The sequence below is a fragment of the Geotrypetes seraphini genome, chromosome 14, assembly GCF_902459505.1.
Source record: "Geotrypetes seraphini chromosome 14, aGeoSer1.1, whole genome shotgun sequence".
Lineage (NCBI taxonomy): Eukaryota > Metazoa > Chordata > Amphibia > Gymnophiona > Dermophiidae > Geotrypetes > Geotrypetes seraphini.
This window is the reverse complement of record NC_047097.1, coordinates 6,127,981-6,149,140: the sequence shown is the minus strand read 5'-3', so window position 1 is coordinate 6,149,140 and position 21,160 is coordinate 6,127,981. Positions and strand designations below refer to the sequence as shown.

The following is a 21,160-nucleotide window of genomic DNA, read 5'->3' as shown; positions in this document are numbered from 1 at the left end:
TTGCTGAGTCGCTCTATTGTTGCTTTGTGTTTAAATCGCTGTCCTGCTGAAAGGTGAATCTTCTCCCCAGGCCCATCAGATCTTTGGCAGTCTGGAACAGGTTTTGCTCCAGGGTTTGCATGTACTTTGCACTATTCCATCTTTCCTTCAATCTTCGAAAGCCTCCCTATTCCAACTGCTAAAAAGCATCCCCACAACATAATGTGCTACCAGCATGCTTCACTGTAGGGTTGGTGTTAGCAGGTTGATGTACTGTGTTTGTTTTATACCTCACTTATCACTTTGCATTAAGACCAAAGAGTTCCACTTTGGTCTCATCAGACCACAAAACCTGATCCTACATGTCTGAAGCTTCCCTTAAATGTTCTTTGCAAACACCATGCAGCACATGGAAGCAACTCTATAACATGACATTTCTTTTTAGGTGCCTCAGTGCCACACAATGAGAGCCTATTCTACAATAGCATCTGAGCACCTGAATTGCATTATGGGATACAAGTGTAAGCCAGTATTGATACATTTAACATTTAGGCGCCCACAGTCATGAACCTGGCGTGACTGCAAGCACCCAGATTTAGCAAGTTACTGTATTCTATATTGCCCATATAAAAGGGGTTGGGATTTGATATACCACCTTTCTGTGGTTACAATCAAAGTGGATTACATATTATAAGCAGATATTTATTTTGTAGCTGGGGCAATGGAGGGTAAGTGACTTGCTCAGAATCAGAAGAGCTGTAGCAGGCATCAAACCCAGTTCTGGTTCTCAGGTCATTACCCTACCATTAGGCTACTCCTCTGTTCCGATCGTCAGCCTTGTCCATGCCCTTCCTATGGTACGTCCATGTGAATGTCCCCCTTGCATTTATGTGCTGTTTCACTAATACATGCCCTTACAGAGTAGCGCTTAGGCGCAAGCATAAATGTTCGCTAGGGTCGTCCTGAAAAACCTAAAGTTGGATAAAACTGTGTTAATTGCAGTTTTTCCCATGAATTTGATTGTGCTTCATCAGAAAATAATTTTTTAAAATTTTGTAAACCTTATCCTGGGGTCCCTCAAAGCCACTGACTACATAAAGCTCCATTTTTCTTAAAATTTGCTATTATTTTTGCTTAATGAAGCAAATTTATTGGTACTATAACTGTAACATTTATATCAATAATGCATGGATAAAAAGATATTTTATATGTCAAGTCTGTTTTATTGAAAAGGAACAATAAATCAGTACAGAAATAACAGTACAGAGTCTACAATATACTTATTTTAACAAGTGGAATCAGGATTCCTAGAACCTCACTAATACAGTGTTACATAAGAACATAAGATTTGCCGCTGCTGGGTCAGACCAGTGGTCCATCATGCCCAGCATTCCGCTCACACGGCGGCCCTTAGGTCAAAGACCAGTGCACTATTTGAGTCTAGCCTTACTTGCATATGTTCTGTTCCAGTAGGAACTTATCCAACCTTGTCTTGAATCCCTGGAGGGTGCTTTCCCCTATAACAGCCTCCGGAAGAGCATTCCAGATTTCTACCACTCTCTGGGTGAAGAAGAACTTCCTTACGTTTGTAAGGAATCTTTTCCCTTCTAATTTTAGTAGGTGCCCTCTCGTTACAACCACAAAAGAACAGGAAAACATTCTCCTGTCATAAAATAATGATAAAAGACATTTTATGCAGAAACTCTAGCAGCATTTTATTAAATGAACCTTCATTATCTACACTTTATTGTGGAAAATAACAGAAATTTAACATAGTTCATTAATAGCTAAACATGTACACTTTGGTATAAACTACCAGTGGCATTCTAAACACTCAAGCATTCAATGTCTTGAGATAGTCAGGATAAAGTCTGCTGCATGCTTGTTGCAAGGAGTACACTCAGTGTGCAGAATGAGGCATCATGCCATTATACAGAACCATGGTGAGACCACATCTGGAATACTGTGTGCAATTTTGGAGGCCACATTACCGTAAAGATGTACTGAGAGCAGAATCAGTTCAATGTATGGCCACCAGGATGGTCTCGGGGCTAAAAGATCTCTCGTACGAAGAGAGGCTGAACAATTTGTGGCTCTACTCTCTCGAACGCAGAGAGAGGGGAGACATGATCGAGACGTTTAAATATAGCACCGGACGTATAGAGGTGGAAGAAGATATTTTCCTATATTTTCCTTCTCAAGGGACCATCAACCACAAGAGGGCATCTGCTCAAACTCAGGGGTGGGAAATTTCATGGCGACACCAGGAAGTATTTCTTTACTGAAAGAGTGGTTGATCATTGGAACGAGCTTCCGGTACAGGTAATCAAGGCCACCAGCGTGCCAGATTTTAAGAGTAAATGGGATGCCCATGTGAGGTCCCTAAGAGGGTGGAGTTAAGGATGGGTCATTAGGAGCGGGATCTCTAGGAGAACAGACTATGGGGGGTGGGTCAGTTGAGTGGGCAGACTTGATGGGCTATGGTCCTTATCTGCCGTCATTTTTCTATGTTTCTATGAGGCCTTGTTGCAAGGAGTTGAACAGCATCACAACATTTAAGCTTTTCTGAAACTCCTGATGATCAATACGTCTTTCAGATGTTAACCAGTTGCTTACACCAGTTGTATATATATTTTCTCATACAATTTCCGTTTTCAAATTCGGGTTGAAGAAGTTTCCCTCGTACTTGTTCACCATGTACTGTAACATCATTTACTCATGTATTGCAACACCGTTACTGAAACACAGGTATTGTAACATCATTATAAAAACTTATAAATTGTACCTCAGATATAGTAACAGCATTACTGAAGTTCATGTATACTCTGGTAGCAGTCACTTGCATTTCTAGTGTCAGACAAAACCTGTTTTCACTGACTCCATCTGAAAAGTACATTTCCAGGGTCAGACATCCCTGTATACACTGATGTCATCAGAAAGTGCATTTCCATTTCCATTGATATCATTAGAAAGTGGCAGGGGTCATTTCTGGTGATGCAGACGGTGGGGGGGAGGGTATTACTTTTCATGCGGCCAGTGGGTGGGGCTACCATCAATCATTCCTAGGGGAGAGTCATGGGTGGGGTAGTGGATATGATGTAGACGGGGCATCATGGGTGTGGTCTGCCCAGAAGTGAACAATGATTGGTTGATCATTATCTAATCTCTCCTGTCAATCAGTTTGATATGTAGTGTACCCACTATAGTACTCATGTTTTTGTCTTTCAGCCTCCCCTCACAAAACCTGACCCCAAACCTGCGAAGAAATCCACTAAGGAAATCTCCTTACTGGACCTGGATGATTGTAAGTAGCTCAATGGAACTGTTAGATAAGAGAAATTAGAAAATGGATTCCAGGATATACAAAGTGTAGTATAAGATTTCACTGTTTTATCTAGATCAAGGGTATCAAATTACAATCTTGGAGGGTTGCAAACCAGTAAAGCTTTCAGGATATCGCTAATGAATAAAATACATTAGCGTACACTGCCTCCATTGCATGCAAAAGTATCTTGCACATATTCATTAAGGATATTTTGAAAATAAGATTAGTTTTTATCCTTCTAGGAATTCACTTAAAGCAAGATTCTCAAAATTTTAACACGGTCGCTAAGCAGTTTTTCGGCGGTTTAGCCTGCATGCATTTTAGCAGCGGATTATCAAAACAGATTATCTCTGTCTTTAGCGAGGTTTCTACTAGTCTCTAGCAATGGCATGCAAATGGACTCTTTAACATTGAAATGAGCCCTCCGGTGGATTCTTAAAAATCGCTGAGGCATTTTCGAAGAACGACGTTGGCTTTTGACGGCAAAAAGCAGCGACTGGTCCAGGGGTGCCGTTACAGTGCCAGCACTTGTGTTTTGACTGTGGCTAATGAAAAAAAAAAAGTGTATATATATATTTTTATTGGAGGGTAGTAAAATCATACTTCTTTTGAGTTTTTGGAGAAAAAGGCTTTTTTCATATGCGCTTGTTAAAAGCCAGCGTTTCTTCTTGAGCGCGTGTATGATACCCTTGTCTTGTGGGTTTCTGGCTTTGGGTCTTGATTAAATTTTACATTAAAAACAAACTACAAGATTTACCTGAATTATAGTAATTTTTGGAGAGAAAGGTATGTTTTATGCGCGATTGAAAAAAGTCAACGTTGCTTCTCCCCTCCATTCGTCCAATAGTGCAGCAGGAGAGTGTGTTTTTTTACAGCGTTTTTCCGCGCATGTGCCTATCAGTGATGGACACATGCAAATATAGGAAATCTTTGCTGCTGTCCGCTGATCTTATTTGAATGCGTGATTTTTTTAAAGAATGTCTTGGGTTTTTAGATTCGGTATCAAAATGGCTGCGGTAGTCTATAATGATGAAAGGAACCAGAACATTTCATTTATAAAGTAGCTGCAGTTAAGTATGCCATGCCTTTTTATTTTAAAAAAGATGAATTCATCAGTATTTTCTGATACTTCTTTTTGGGAATTGATGTCTCTTTTCTTGGGGTCAGAACACCAGAGTCACACAGCTCATAGGCTTACACATTAAAATCACTGCTATGCATTCCAAGCTACTGCATAGAGAAAACATCTGCTGAAGCCCAAGCTGTATTTATTCATTTCATGAAACCATGAAACAATCAACTAGGACTCAGCATTAATAGATTGAGGGCAAATAAGAGGAAAAAAAGACAGCAGGATTTTGTGGGAGGAGTCAAACAGACAATATGTTTTTTTTTAAAGTGAGAAACGGTTGTGTTTTAAAATGAATTGAGAGTTTTCTCAATAGGTAGATTTTGGCACACCTAGATTTCTACCTTATATACCAATTCATTGCGGAATTTGTATTCTTTACTGATGTTATTCAAGGAATGCTGAGCCCTAGCGTGTCAGAATTTTAACCGTAGTTAGGTCTCATTAGGCTGAAAATTTGGCAAATGTAGGTGCCTAAAACTGAGGTCTTATATTTAGGCCTGCTCTTCACTTTTCTAAATGTAGGCAACTAGGTTAAATGCCTACAGCTGGAAATCGGCACCAATGACTTAGCTTGCTTTCCATGTTCTGATACTGTCCCTGTAGTCACTTGCTTTTCAGGTAGTGGAATTTAAATGTTTGGCCCAGGTCAGTTTTCAGTCTAATTATATGAACCTTTATCAAGGAATGGTTGTTCCAGGGGCACCATGAGATTGGTATGACAAAAAGAGAAGTTTTGATTCCTCAATCAGGTCTTCTGCACTCCATGGGTAGCATTCATAGCCCCTAGGGTAGGGCTACTCAAATGAGCTCACAGGCCAGTTGGGTTTTCAGGATATCCTTAATGAATATGCATGAAACTGGTTTGCATATAATAGGAGTGACAGGCATGCAAATCTCGCATGCATATTCATTAGTAACAAATACTAATATACAACAGGACTTCTCAATTTCTTAAAAATAGCTTTGAAATATACAATATTTCTACAAAACATGAAAAAGCTATTTACCGTATTTGCCGGCGTATAAGACGACTTTTTAGTACCTTAAAATCCTCCCCAAAGTCGGGGGTCGTCTTATACGCCGGGTACTGTTTACATGCCCTTACTTGCGGGGCTGGATGTACTCAGTCGCGCGGCTCTTCTTCTCCCTACCTTCTCTGCTTGCAGCACAGAGCCGAACGGAAGTCTTCCCGACGTCAGCGCTGACGTCGGAGGGGAGGGAGGGCTTAAACAAAGCCCTCCCTCCCTCCAACGTCAGCGCTGACGTCGGGAAGACTTCCGTTCGGCTCTGCTGCAGGCATGGCAGGTAAGGAGAGAGAGAGTACCAAGAGAGAGGGGCGGCCGCCCCGCCCCGGTTGCAGCACAGCCGGCCAGGTCCCCTTACTTTTGTGGCACTTCCCCGACCGACCGATAACAGCCCGGGTCCGACAATCCTCCCTGCCCTGTAGCCGCGAATCTAAATTACCTTCTTACAGCAGCTGTAAGAAGGTAATTTAGATTCGCGGTTAAGGGCAGGGAAGTTTGTCGGACCCGGGCTGTTGTCGGTCGGTCGGGGAAGTGCCACAAAAGTAAGGGGACCTGGCTGGCTGTGCTGCAACCGGGGCGGTAGAGAAGGGGGGGGGAAGGACTCTGAAAGCACTTGAAGACAGAGGAGGGAGAAGAACGCTGAAAGCACATGGGGGAATACAAAGGGGTGGAGAAGGAAGAAGGGGTCGTCTTATACGGCGAGTATAACACAAAACTCTATTTTTTAACTAAAAGTTGGGGGGTCGTCTTATACGCCCAGTCGTCCTATACGCCAGCAAATACGGTATTTATTTTAAAATTATTTATTACAACCTTTTTCATACATTCATGTTATAAATATCAGTCACATAATTCAAACATTTTTTGATATCACCAATCTTACATCTAATAAGAAGCCCTCCCTGTCTCTCTATAATTATAAATTCACTCTCAAGTGTCCATTTAGATATTCAGTCGTCTTTAACTAGTTATACCACCATCATCCACAACTTTTCATGACAATTTGTCACAGGTCACTCTGTTCATCAAATAAACTGTAATTCTTCATATTTCTTACGCTGAAAGATAGTTCACTAATTTGCCGCGCTCGACACAAGACTGTGTTTCGCTCATAAGCGTCTTTATTAGGCAGGCAAGGGCTCCTCTTTCTTACTTCATTTTAATATCAGTGCTATCAATGGCATCAGGAATGGGCTCCCCAAACTCGGGACAAGAGCCAGCCACCTCCCAATGCAGGCAAAACGGCATCGGTACTGCTTCCAGAGCGCGGCTGATTAGTTAACTATCTTTCAGCGTGAGAAATATGAAGAATTACAGTTTATTTGATGAACAGAGTGACCTGTGACAAGTTGCCATGAAAAGTTGTGGATGATGGTAGTATAACTAGTTAAAGACGATTGGATATCTAAATGGACACTTGAGGGTGAAATTATAATTAGAGAGAGACAGGGAGGGAGGGCTTGTTATTAGGTGTAGGATTGGGGATATCAAAACATTTTTTATTATGTGATTGATATATATAATATGAATGTATAAAAAAGTTTGTAATAAATAATTTTAAAAGAAATAAATAGCTTTTTCATGTTTTATAAAAATAATGCATATTCATTAGGGATATTCTGAAAACCTGACTGACCTGTGGTCCGATTTGTGTAGCCCTGGCCTAGGAGATAGTTTATGAATGATTATCAACTAGGACAACAGCAAGTTGGATTTAGAGGCCAGGATACAGGTTTCTGGGCAAAGTCCTGGTGCACAGCCCCATTGTTGCAATTTCCAGTGGAGATGGACAGCCTGTTTAAACAGGAGAAAGTCCCCCAGCTTATTGTAAATGAAGACTGATAGCATCAAGATTTCAATACTGATTCCAGCTGAGCTGAAAGAAAAGGAGAAAAGGCAGAACTAATAGTGCCAAAAAAAAATGATGCAAATAATATACAAGTAAGATACCAAGCTCAAAAATTGTTATACAGTACCTTGCTTTTTTCTGTTTTTAGTTCTTCCTATAAATGCAAAGGTGTGTGGAAGGCAATTCTATAGCAGAGGCCTGGTAGGAGCCTATTATACAAAGGAAAATAAGCACCTACTTTCCTTTACAAAATACTAGCATAACAGAGTGTGTACATGCTTAATACTGTATTTAGGCACGAGCAGTTACACCAGCTATCATAAGAACATAAGCAGTGCCTCCGCTGGGTCAGACCAGAGGTCCATCGTGCCCAGCAGTCCGCACATGCGGTGGCCCAACAGGTCCAGGACCTGGACTGTAATCCTCTATCTATACCCCTCTTTCCCCTTTTCCAGCAGGAAATTGTCCAATCCTTTCCTGAACCCCAGTACCGTTCTCTGCTCTATTACGTCCTCTGGAAGCGCATTCCAGGTGTCCACCACACGTTGGGTAAAGAAGAACTTCCTAGCATTCGTTTTGAATCTGTCCCCTTTCAACTTTTCCAAATGCCCTCTTGTTCTTTTATTATTCGAAAGTTTGAAAAATCTGTCCCTCTCTACTCTCTCTATGCCTTTCATGATCTTGTAAGTCTCTATCATATCCCCTCTAAGTCTCCTCTTCCCCAGGGAAAAGAGTCCCAGTTTTTCTAATCTCTCAGCATATGAAAGGTTTTCTATCCCTTTTATCAGACCTGTCGCTGTTCTCTGAACCCTCTCGAGTAACGCCATATCTTTCTTAACGTACGGCGACCAATATTGGACGCAGTACTCCAGATGCGGACGCACCATCGCCCGATACAACAGCAGAATAACTTCTTTCGTTCTGGTTGTAATACCCTTCTTGATTATGCCTAGCATTCTATTTGCCTTCTTAGCGGCCGCTGCGCACTGTGCTGTCGGCTTCATTGTCATGTCCACCATTACCCCCAAGTCCCTTTCTTGGGTACTCTCCTATCAATAATATCCCTCCCATCATATAGCTGCACCTCGGGTTTCTGCTTCCCACATGTAGTACTTTACATTTCTCAACGTTGAACTTCATCTGCCATCTCGTTGCCCATTCCCCTAGTTCGTTCAAGTCTCTTTGCAATTCTTCGCAGTCCTCTTTAGTCCGAGCTCCACTAAATAGTTTGGTGTCGTCCGCAAATTTTATTATCTCACTCTTCGTCCCTGTTTCTAGATCATTTATGAATATATTAAATAGCAACGGCCCAAGCACCGAGCCCTGCGGGACACCACTCGTGACCCTCCTCCAGTCCGAGTAGTGGCCCTTCACTCCACCCTCTGTTTCCTACCCGCTTGTGATTAAATGCCACAGATATATGTGTAACTTTGAGTATTCTAGAAGTTCCATGCATAAGTGTGAGTCCCTCAGAAGCTCCACCCAAGTGTATGCCTTCCCCTTGCAAATGTGCACTGTGTAAATTAAGCATACAAAGTAAAACCTTGGTTTGCGAGCATAATTTGCTCCAGAAACATGCTTGTAATCCAAAGCACTCGTATATCAAAGCGAATTTCCCCATAAGAAATAATGGATACTCAGATGATTCGTTCCACAACCCAAAAACTTTAATACAAAATACTATACGTACTTGTATTGCAAGACCTCACTCATTTAGAAGAGTCGCTACACTCCTGAAGCATCAGAGAGAGAAGAACCATCGGCTCAGTTGTGATGATGTGACGCGTGTATACTGTATGTACTTGTATTGCAAGACATTACTTGTATATCAAGTTAAAATGTAATTAACTCTTTTGCTTGTCATGCAAAACACTTGCAAATCAAGGGCTCCTTTTACAAAGCCACGATAGCGGTTTAACGCGCATAATAGCATTGAGCTGGTGTTAGTTCTAGATGCGTAGCGCGGGTTTAGCGTGCGCTAAATAGCTGCGTGCGCTAAAACTGCTAACGCGGCTTCGTAAAAGGAGCCCCAAGTTACTTGCAATCCAAGGTTTTATTGTATTTTGGGCATAGTGCTTAGGTGGATTTTTGTCGCCTAAGCAATAATTGATATACAAATGTTAATGCCTATGTTATAACATTATTGCTTGCTTATTTTATGTCAAATATTTAGAATCTTCTTTATCTCGGTATTCTAAGCTGTTATAGAATTGGTACTCACCACAAGTCATTGGCGTACCTAACAGGAAATACCCAATAATAAAATTTCCCTGTATACAGTTGGATAGGGCAGAGCATGGGTGGAGCCATAGCAGTCCCAGAACTTATCCAATATTCAGGCTTTTGTCTAGATAACTTATAAAGGTAATTTAGATAGAACACTGTCCTAAATTATCCGGATGGCTGTCTGAATGTTGCCATTACTCGTATAAAGTAGTACTGTAGGCACCAGAACTTATCTCGATATTCTATGCTGGCAATTATCTTGATTGTGCTGAATTTTTTGACTGCTGCAACCAGTATTTTAAAAAAAATTGACCACGACAGCTGATATCTATCTACAATTTTAGGACTTTTAGTTCCGGGTTTGATCTGTCCATGGTACTGAAATGGCCATAAAGATTGTATTGTTAGGGTAACTTTCAAAGCAGATTCTACAGTGCTTTACTCATGAAAATCCAAATATGCACAGGAATGAATCCACAATCTCTACAATACTTCTCATCCCCTTTAGTGCTGGGGAATGAAATTCTACACCAGGATACCAGCTTAGTCTCCCATGAAGTGGCATGGTTTCATTTTGGCTGTGCATTATTACAGAAGCGTTTAGAAATCTTAGACACCAAAGATGTGGCTATGGATCTTAGCTCAGACAGAAACAAAGGTGGAGTTCATTTGAATTTTGTTTATATCTGTTTTACTTGAGTCATGCAGGCATGAGCACAAATGTGACTCATCCCCTGGATAAGATACCGCAGGGTAGCTATGCAGATTGCTGTCATTTCTGTCTCAGTCTGTTTACCAAAAACGAATCTTAACTCAGTCTGAGACAGCTACTGATAAGGGCAGGCAGTGTAATCTGATCAACAACCTGGTCAGCCTGACACAGTTTAACAGGTTGTCTATTTCTTGCTTATTATATAAAGACTTTTATTTTTTTAAAAACAAAACTAGAAGTAAAGTGACAGAAATCATGCCTGGATTAAAGCTATGGACATTTACAGCTGCTACTGAACAGGCTTAAATGTACATATGTAAAGTACATATGTATGTAATAAACAACGTGCCTGATATTCAGAGTAATTTTAGCAATCAGGAGAGGCTCAGGCCCACTTAAATCACAGTGAGTCATCCAACTGCCAGTATTCAGCAGATTAAACCAAGCAGTGCCACTGAATATTATCTCTAACCAGCCATGTTAAAAGTGTGCAAGTCAGGGGTGGTATAAGGGGCAGCACCGAGGAGGAGCCAGTGGTTAGTGCAGGGATGTGTATAGCTAACTGGCCAAATTAAGACAGCTCAAAACTGTTCTAACTTGGCTAGATTAGGTTTTTGGGTCCTGGCAGAAACTAAATATTGGCTGGGTCCTGCATATCTTTTGTTTTGTTTTTGACAGCCCCTTTGATCCTCCTACCACCCCTTAAAAGTTCTCCCTCATCCTTTCCACTCCCACCCTTGCCCCCAGCCATGAGACACAACCCCACCTCAGCCTTGGAACAGTCTCCCAACCCCATTCTCCTGAGCCTACCAGATATCTCTGGTGGTCCAAGTGGGGGCATTGGATCCAGGAATAAAGCCCACTCGCTCATACCTCTTGCAGTGTACTTCAGAAACTAACTGCCATGATCCCTCATGGTATAACACAAGTACCTTGTCACTGCATATATTTTTAAGGCATAACCTTTTATAATTTTAACATGCATACAAAGGCCTTTATGAACAGTAGATGATGTGAGGGGACCCCAAAATGTGTCTCCTTCAGTTTGGGCAGATGTAGGCCTTCCTGTCCTGTTTGACCTCTCCCACCACCACCACCACCAGTGTGGAGCCTGGTAGTGTGGAGCAGGCAGAGAGGTTGTTAAACCATCCACCTCTAAAAATAAAAAGTCAAAACTGTGCCCATGTAGGAGAGGAAAAATTACAATGTGCAGAGGGAGTTAAGGGGGTGGGGGAGAAAGAAGATTAGAAGGAGAGAGGAGGAAGCAGAAAATATGAAAGAGGCGAGGTTGTAAGCCTAGATGTCTAATTATCAGCAGACTGTACAAATGTGCTTATTTGTAATTTAATCAGAGTCATTTCATAGCTCAAGGACAGAGCTTTAACCTTCCTGAAACCTCCTTCCCCCAGCTCTTCCCCCATACAGAGCAGCAATCTGCTAGCTCAAAGCCAGCCATAATAAATAAGGGGAGGCAAGGACCACATTAGGGTCCCTAGTTTCCTTATTTATCTGTCCTGTTTCACTTTTAACATTTTCACACAGTTTAGGAAGAAAAGACACGGTGCCAAAATGGGGTTTTGCTAAGGATCAGTATAGTAGCATCTCAAATTGCTTAGCTTGACAGTGGTAGGAGGGAACTTTTAATTCCCTCAGAACTGGCATGAGAAATCTACCCAAAAATAATGATTTGAGTGGTTTACACAGTCATCTGAATTATGTCTATATTTACAACAAAGAAAAATGGGGAGACCCAATGATCCACAGTGAAAACAATCCACTGATGAAAACAAAAACTGTAGATACAGATGTTCTGGAGGTAATTTATTATACACTGACATATAAAAACATGAAAATACAATGATAAAAAATACAGTGGTAAAAATCCAACTGGACCCAACACTCTTTCCTCAGGGGTCCAATGGTTTGCAAACTCACATATAAAGAATTGGACTGAAAACAGTCTTTAAACATGTGAGCAAAGAACACCACAGACAAGCTGAAGTAGCAAAAAAATGCTAAGCCTTAGCATTTTTTTTGCTACTTCAGCTTGTCTGCGGTGTTCTTTGCTCACATGTTTAAAGACAATAGACTGTTTTCAGTCCAATTCTTTATATGTGAGTTTGCAAACCATTGGACCCCTGAGGAAGGAGTGTTGGGTCCGGTTGGATTTTTATCACTGTATTTTTTATCATTGTACTTTTTTAATTGAATTTTCATGGTTTTTATGTCAGTGTTTAATAAATTATCTCCAGAACATCTGTATCCACAGTTTTTGGTTTTGTTTTTATGTTCTTGCTTTAACTCACTTGGCAAAAACAAGACTGCTTCACTTAGTACACTGATGCAGAGGAAGCTGAATTTCAGCTGAACAATGCGATGGTACTCATGCAGGGAGAGAAGGAGCAGCTGGGCCCAAGAGTATTAGTGAGGGGTTTCAGCCTCAGCAGAGACTTCTCCTACAGCCCTCCGCAAGGGGAACCTGAGTTGCGGAGATAGTGGTGGAAGAGTGCTTGAAAGAGGAGAGGTGAATGAATAGAGCATGCCACTGACTCACTTGCTTTGCTTTCGTAGTTTCGACTCCCACTACCCTGCCTGTATCGCCCAGCAGCATTGTCTCTGCCAGCCTGGTGACTGACCTAGAAGGACTGTCCCTGACTGACACTGCATTAACTCCTTCAGTACGTACAAATTATTTCCTACCATCTCAGAAATCCCTGCAAACCTATAAAAAGCATGTGTTGGATAACGTCATAAGTTCCTTCCATCTGGTAAGTCCATGCAATCAAAAAGAAAGTGGTTAATGTGTAGGTGTATCACATGAACGCAGCTCCATTTCATTTGTGAGCATTGTCTGTTGCCTCAGCTCTTCTCGGTGCTATAGCAGTGAGGCCAGGCTGAGCGTCAGTGGCTTGTAATGAGAACGTTGTTGAAATGAAGTCCTGGATGAGATATCGCTCTCCCTGTTTCTGTCTTGGGAGTAGTGGTGGCCGATTTTATCATCTCTTTTTTAATGCATCACATTCCACATCTCTCTTTTTTAAACTCATTTTTCAATAGGACCCCTGAAGAAGGAGTGTTTCTCCAAATCACGGACCGTGTTGGGGCTGGTCTTCATGTAAATGAGAGCCATTCTTTGGAAAACAACTTTTTATTGACTTCAATAAACGTTCCTGAACCTTGTACATTCCTCTCTGCAGTTTCTTTTTGTTTTTGACTGACTTTATCAGGAAATGATGATCACTCTTTTCCAAAATATGCTTTTTTGATCCATTTAATACCACTGAATATAAGTTGCTGTTAAATAAATTAGAAAATTAAGATGTGGAGGAATAGCCTAGTGCAGGGGTGCCCACACTTTTTTGGGCTTGCGAGCTACTTTTAAAATGACCAAGACAAAATGATCTACCAAAAATAAAAAATTTTTTTTTAAAACACAAAGCACACTGTACGCAGAGAAAATGTTAATTATCATTTATATTCCGGGGTTTTTTCAAAGAGGTCAAGGCAGATGACTCTATACAATGTCACCTCAGTAACAACCATACAAAAATAGACAAATATACCCCCTCCCATTTTACTAAACCGCGATAGCAGTTTTTAGCGCAGGGAGCTGCATTGAATGCCCCACACTGCTATCAACGCTTATAGGCTCCCTGTACTAAAAACCGCTATTGCGGTTTAGTAAAAGGGAGCCATAGTGCAAAATATAGACAGCAGATATAAATTCTCAAAACGGACACATTTTGATCACTAAATTGAAAATAAAATCATTTTTCCTACCTTTGTTGTCTGGTGATTTCATGAGTCTCTGGTTGCACTTTCTTCTTCTGACTGTGTATCCAATATTTCTTCCCTTCTTTCAGCCTCCTGTATGCTTCCTCTCCTCCAGACCTCATTCTCTCCCCCAACTTTTTCTTTCTTTCTCCCTGCCCCCTTCTTTCTTTCTGTCTCCCTGCCTCCCTTTCTTTCTCTCTCTCTCTCCATGCCCCCTTTCTTTCTGACTCCCTGTTCCCCCTTTCTTTCTGTTTTCCTTCTTTCTTTGTCTCCTTGCCCCTCCTCTTCTTTCTATCTCCCTGCCTGCCCCCTTTCTTTCTTTCTCCCTGCCCTCCTCCAAGCCACTAAGTTTACCGTCACCGCCATCGGGGAAAAGGCCCCCAAGCCACCACCGCCCCAAGCTCTCCCTGTAGAAACGTTGCGCTGACCAGCATTCCGCTCTCTGACGTCAATTCTGATGTCGGAGAGGAGTTTCGGGCTAGCCAGGCAGCAATTGGCTGGCCCAGAACTTCCTCTCCGACGTCAGAATTGACGTCGGGGAGCAGAATGCTGGTTGGTCCAACGCTTCTGGAGGGAGAATAGTGGGGGACATCTGGGAGAGGAAGGCTGATCGGCCCGGTAGATCGGGACGGCAACACGAGTCTATCACGGAGCCCGGGATGGGCTCCGCGATCAACTCGCGTTGCCATCCCAATCTACTGGTTAATCGCGATCGACGTATTGGGCACCCCTGGCCTAGTGATTATCACCAGGCTAGCAACAGTCAGGCTATCAAAGCAGCAAATTTATCGCACAAATAACAGAGGGTGCTTCACACAGATTTGTCCACCTGCAGAGCTGCTGAAAAATTATACAAGATCTAAGAAGTTTGGCTGGGGTGCTGTTGTGCCTGCTACTAAGCAGATAAGTGCATTACCCTGGTCAAATGTTATACTCACTGCTTATGTAAGGGTAAGGGGACTTGGAAGTGTCATGATGGTCCCCATTAGCAACTAGCAGCGGCTCGCATGCAGTTGGAATGGTACTGAACACTTCATATGTTTAAAAACATAAGGTCCCAAAGATTGACAGCTAGATCCTCAGATGCACCACTCCACGTTCAATTCAATTTCAAAACGTTAAGCTTAATGTGCATTGTCTTCACTGGATCCAATTTTATAAATGCATTTAATACTCCAAGTTTAACTTTATAAATATATAGATTAAATTTTTAAATTTTAACTTATCTTTTAGTTCGTGGTCTCTCTTTCTCTTAGGGACTTCCTTTTGCCTATATATTTATATTATAAAGTTAAACATGGAGTATTAAATGTATTTATAAAATTGGATCCGGTGAAGACAATGCACATTAAGCTTTATCTTCCGTTATATGTATTATCTTCTGTAACAAGTATTATCTTCTGTGAAATTGTAGTATCATAACTCATTACTGTTCCTGTAACTTACTCTTATCCTGAAATGTAACTCTACTGGAATGTCCCAGATATTTTCTATATTGTAATCCGCCTAGAACCGCAAGGCACAGGCGGAATAGAAATCCCTAATGTAATGTAATGTAATGTAATGAACGTGGAGTGGTGCATCTGAGGATCTAGCTGTCAATCTTTGGGACATCTCGAAAAAGGAACAAGTTCGATATATGGTTATTGTTGAATGATTGTTGAGCAAAATTTATGAATGAAGTGCAGTTAGTTGGATTAAAAACATAAGGTTGCACATAGCAATCTAAAATAAAATAATGTTTGTTGAAGTATATCCTATACTATAAAAAAAAAAAGAGAGAGCTATCAACTAGTAAAGCCTGATTCAAATCCCATTACTGCTCCTTGTAATCTTCTCAACCTTTCAGTGCCTCATGTACAAAATTAGATTGTGGACTTTGCCAGGGACAGTAAATCCCTACAGTACCTGAATTAACTCACCTTGAGCTATTATTGAAAAAATGTATGAGCTACATCCAAGTAAATAAATAGCGTATTTTACTGTTTGTTCTGTTATTTGAAAAAAGGAACATTCATGTCTGTTGGCCAGATTGATAAAAAGCTTGGATCAAGAAAGCGCTTCTTATAGTGTATTTAGTTGAGATACTTTATTTTTTTTATGAAAAATAATTATCAACAAATCCTTGAGGTGCACATATTTTGGAATATAGTTCATTAAAACTAATTCTGTGAGGAGGAAGAAGTGATGTCACCCCCTCAAGTTGGGGATGACAAATGTGGTTTTCTTCTAGGAAAATTTTCAGTCATCCCTGGACAGTTTGAGGCAGTTGTTAAATCCTTGAAAACCACTGGAGGGAGAGGATGACCATGCAGAAAAAGATGGTGGAATTAGGGGAATTCTCTTTCAAAGGAGCCAGAACTCTGCATAGTGAGCAGAGAAAGAGGGTGGCAATGTCTGCTTCAACCTAAGTTCCTCAGTGAACAGCAGAGCCTCTTCCCCTCAGAATAGTGAGTCCGAGTGGGGTCTGCAGGGCAAAATGAGAGCCTGGTTCTGTGAGTGGAGGTGGGATCTGGCTTGCATAAAAAAAGAAATCTCTGACCTGATTGCTAAGCTCTAATGTGAAGTGATAGAGATGGGGCAGAGGATGGAGGAAGTAAAGAAGCATACAGATTTGCTAAATGTGTTCAAGAGATGGGTAGGCATAATAGATAAAATGCAGCTGGAGTTTGAGGACCTAGAGAACATAGAATGACAACAGAGTCTGGGATTCCACTGGGTTCCATAGTTTATGGACTTTACAGCAGTAGTGTATCAAATAACACAGTATATCTTGGAAAAGAGGCAGCTGGGGGGGGGTATGACTGAGGTCTACAAAATCCTGAGTGGTGGTAAGAGTGAATCAATTTTTCACCCTTTCAAAATGAAATTACATGGAAAATACTTTTGAGACATATAGGGAGGAAATAATTTATCACTCAAGGAATATTTTAAGTTCTGGAACTCATTCCTGCAGGATGTGGTAACAGTAGTTAGCATAGCTGGGTTTAAGAAAGGTTTGGACAAGTTCCTGGAAGAAAAGTCCATAGTCTGCTATTGAGAAGGACACGAGGGAAGCACTTTAACAAATAAGCACTTTTGTGGTATATACACTATAAGAATTTGTGTATGTTGCAACTCCTTAGTCACACTAATAGTTTCTCTCCTCTCTTCCTGTGTCTCTTTTTCACCTTCCCTCTGCCTGTACCCAAACTCCCTTATCTATCCCTTCTCTCTGTGTCTCCCACCCCACATCTCTGTCTGTACTCTCGATTCCAGATAATCAGCCCTATATTTAGCACTGTGAAGACATATGAATTACTGCACCGGATGACAGGTGAGGGCCTCTCTGTGGAATACTTCTTCAGTCGTCAACCCTTCATTCCTGACTCCCACATGGTCGCAGTTCAGATTCAATTCTCCAACAACACAGATTCGGAGGTGAAAAATGTACGAATCAGTGAGCCGAAGCTTCAGGCTGGGATGAGGATCCATGAGTTCAAGGAAATTGGTAAGCACCCACACGACCGAAGTAAAGAGGAGTAAAATGGAGGCCTCTCACACTTTCCCTCACTTCACAGTAATACTTAATCTAATCTAATCTTTGGTTTATATACCGGGTCATCTCCCAGTGGAGCTTGACTCGGTTCACATATAATTAAGACTAGAGTACATAGCAGAAAACATAGAAGGAAGAACTAATTAAAAACTAAAGTACATAAGAAAAATAACTATAATATTATCATTTCGTTGAGACTATAGTTAAACCATTTAAAAATTGCAAGAACAACAAAGTTTTCAGGAATTTACAAAATAATTGCAGCTGGCCCAAAAGCCTAATGGAGTCAGGAAGTTCATTCTAGATCTCTACAAACTTGAAAACAAAAGATCAACTGAGCTTTCCGGCAGATTTAATTCCCTTATATCTTTATGTGTTTTTCAAATGGCAAAGTCTAAGGGTATTCCAACATAAGGGGGCAAAAGGATCAAATAGAGAAGCTTGAAGATTATGCATACACATGTAAACTGGATCCTAAAGCGAACTGGGAGCCAGTGAAGCTTTATGAACAAAGGGGAAACATGATCATACTTTTGTTTCCCAAAAATGAGCTTAGCTGCAGTATTCTGTATTAACTGAAGTCGTTTTAGACTGATCTGCTTAATGTCCAGATAAACTGAGTTACAATAATCTAGCTGAGGAAGCACAGTGGATTGTACCAACACTGAGAAATGTTCTTGAAGGAATAGTGACCTGACCTTCCTCAACATGCGCAGACTAAAAAATACACTTTTTTGTCAAGGAATTTATCTGTTTATGAAATGTAAGTGATGAGTCCAAGATGACATCCAGGACTCTAGATGAAAAATCTGAATGTTGTGAGATACCTGTTTTCAATGTGACAGAGGAAGGGAGGTTTTTTAATCTTGGCCCAATCCAAAGCAATTTGGTTTTGTATGAAATCAAGGCCTCCTAACTGCTTTTTATTTGACTTTCTGCCACTGTGTAATTGCTCAGTGGACTAATCAGAAACCCTTCTTTTTCATTTGGGGCGCTCAAGTTGCTGCACTGAAAAGGGGGCTAATGAAATTCAAGAATGCCATAATTGGAAAATAGTGTACTAGTTATCCACTCTGAAAGCGTGTGAAAAGCTGAACATTGAGATGGCATAGGGAAAAGATAGGAAAAGATGACTAAAGTCACTGGAATAATGGATTTTTAATAAATTCTCTTAGATCAAACAATTTGCAATGCAACAATCCAAATCCCATCCTTTTATGCGAAATAATAAAAAAGTTAAAGAAATACAAACGTAACTTTTGCAAGCTGCTTCTGAACCCATGACATGATCGTGTAGGGCGATGCTGCAGGGCGAAGGGCTTGGGCTCCCTCTTGCCCTGATCGTGTCGGGGGTTCGGGGGTGCCGCAGGGCAAGAGGGCTTGGGCTCCCTCTTGCCCCGATCGAGTCGGGGGTTCAGGGGTGCCATGGGGTACTTCTTGCCTCCGAGTCCCTCCTTCCAATGTAACTTCTGGCCAAAGTTACATTGGAAAGAGGGACTCGGTGGCAAGAAGGTTCCGGTCTAAGTAGCCCCGCCTCATGCGTGCAGGAAGTTTCCGTTCCAGGCTGGTATGCCCGCCCCGGGAGGTACAAAGGGGCCGACCCAGGAGTCACTTGCAGGGGTTTTTTTTGGGGGGGGGAATTTTTTTTGCCATCCGTCATCAGGAGGGGGGAAGGGTGCGAGGGTGGGGGCTGTTGCACCGGCAATAGGGATGGAGGGACGGGGACTGCTAGACTCACTAGGGGTGCTGCTGCTGCACCCACAAAGGGGGGAGGAAGTTGCTTGGGCTGCTGGATGTGGACTGGCAGGAGCTGAAGGGAAAGGAGACAGTTGCTGGATCTAGTCTGGGGATTGAGGGGAAGGGAAACACGTGCCGGGCCCATGTGGTGGGTGAAGTGGAGCTGGAGGGAAGAGTGAGGTGCCAGACCAACACCTGTGCATTGAAGGTAGGGAATAGAGCTGTTGGACCCGTGGGAAGGGGGCTAGAGGGAAGGGGGATAGGTGCAGGACCTGCAGGGAGGAAGAGAGAGAAGGAAAGAGAAAAGCTGAACCAAGGAGATGAAGGAAGAGTGAGTGAAATATTGAACATAATGTAGAGAGGGAGGAAAAAGAGTGTGAGAGACACATTGGTGTTAGAGAGGGGAGAAGTTGGACACAGGGAGATATACAAAAAGAGGAGAGATGGTGGGCATGGATGGGAGCATAAGAACTAGGACAAAAAGGGGAATGCTGCATCTGCATGGGGATGGTGTATGGACACAGAGAGAAGATGGCTAGACATGGAGGAGAATAAGAATGCAGAAGGAAGATGCTGGACATGCGGGGCATAGGGGTATAGAGGAATGCACAGGAGGAGGGGATCATAGAATGGTGAGATGATGAAGGCAGGGAGATGGGCACAAGAGAATTACTAGGAAACAGAGAAGGAAGATGTTTGCTGAACATGAGGGGAAAAATATGTACAGAGATGGAAGATGAATGGTGAGCATGGAGAAAGAAGACATGTCAAATGGTCAGGAGACCCTGACAAGTGAGTTAAGAGTAGACAGATGGAAACAGAAACCAGAGCCTGAGACTAATGTGATATGAAGAATAAAATGACCAGACAACAAAAGGTAGAAAAAAAATTATTTTCTATTTTGTGATTAGAATATATTAAATTTTAAATATGTGTCCTGCTAGAACTGGTGTTAGATATAACTGGGGACTGCAAAACCCAGGCTGGGCTGCTTTAGCTTCCAGCTGGCTTAGGGCTGTCTCTGACTAGGGGGTAGTTGCCCTAGTTGCACTCCCCTAACACTATTGTGTGTGACTATGGTATATTGTTAGCATGATTTTTCTGTGTAACATTCTGTAATAATTTGGCTTATTCAGTTTTCTTGATAGCGGAGGGGATATTTGTGATGGGGAGGGGAGACTGGGGTTTTGTTGATCCTTGCTATGTATTATTGTATTTGTGTTTATAAAATGACAGTTGTACAGAATATTGTTTCTTTTTATACTTTAATAAAATAAGTTCAATATAAAATCATAACTACTCGAGGCTTGTGTGGATGGGATCAGACAGTTTGCAGGGATGAGGACCGAGCTTGCTGGGATGGGGCGGAGACAGGGACTGAGCTCGTGGGAATGGCGGGAGGATAGGGACGGGATGGGGCGGAGACAGGCCCTAAGCTCACGGGGATGGGAACCAAGCTTGCATGGACAGTTTTTTTCCCTGTGTCTTTCTCTACCTGGGACCTTTATTATGAAGTTCACTGTGTGCCCCCTAGGCTGCCCCACTGCTCTGCTGGGGAGGGCAGTCTGTGTGGCCAGTCTAATAAGACTGCTGGACCCCAGATATCCCAGTGGCTTGTTTTTGTGCATTTTTCCCTTGGACATTTCATGTTTGAAAATATCTATCTTTTTGGTTTGAAAATCACCCTATTTTAGATGTTTTGGAACTTAGTGCATCTTTAATGGCTGTCTTTTTGGTTTGAAAATGACCATGTTTGGCTCCAGCTTTTTGGGCATTTTATGTTGAAAATTGGATTTGGATTTCTTGTTGTTCAGGAATGCTCAGCTCCTAAATTTTGGAGACTTTTCAGCTGAACATTGCCTA

At 41.8% G+C, this 21,160-nt stretch overlaps 1 protein-coding gene across 5 annotated transcripts in view; it reads left to right on the top strand.

The window, feature by feature from the left end:
* Nucleotides 1-21,160, top strand: part of AP3B2 (adaptor related protein complex 3 subunit beta 2) — a 166,248-nt gene that overhangs the window by 129,387 nt on the left and 15,701 nt on the right. For all 5 annotated transcript variants that reach the window (XM_033921002.1, XM_033921001.1, XM_033921000.1 and 2 more), the window contains 3 exons: nucleotides 3,208-3,283; nucleotides 12,820-12,926; nucleotides 17,281-17,512. In XM_033921002.1, coding sequence (XP_033776893.1) covers nucleotides 3,208-3,283; nucleotides 12,820-12,926; nucleotides 17,281-17,512 — 415 coding nt within the window. The remainder of the gene's footprint in view (nucleotides 1-3,207; nucleotides 3,284-12,819; nucleotides 12,927-17,280; nucleotides 17,513-21,160) is intronic.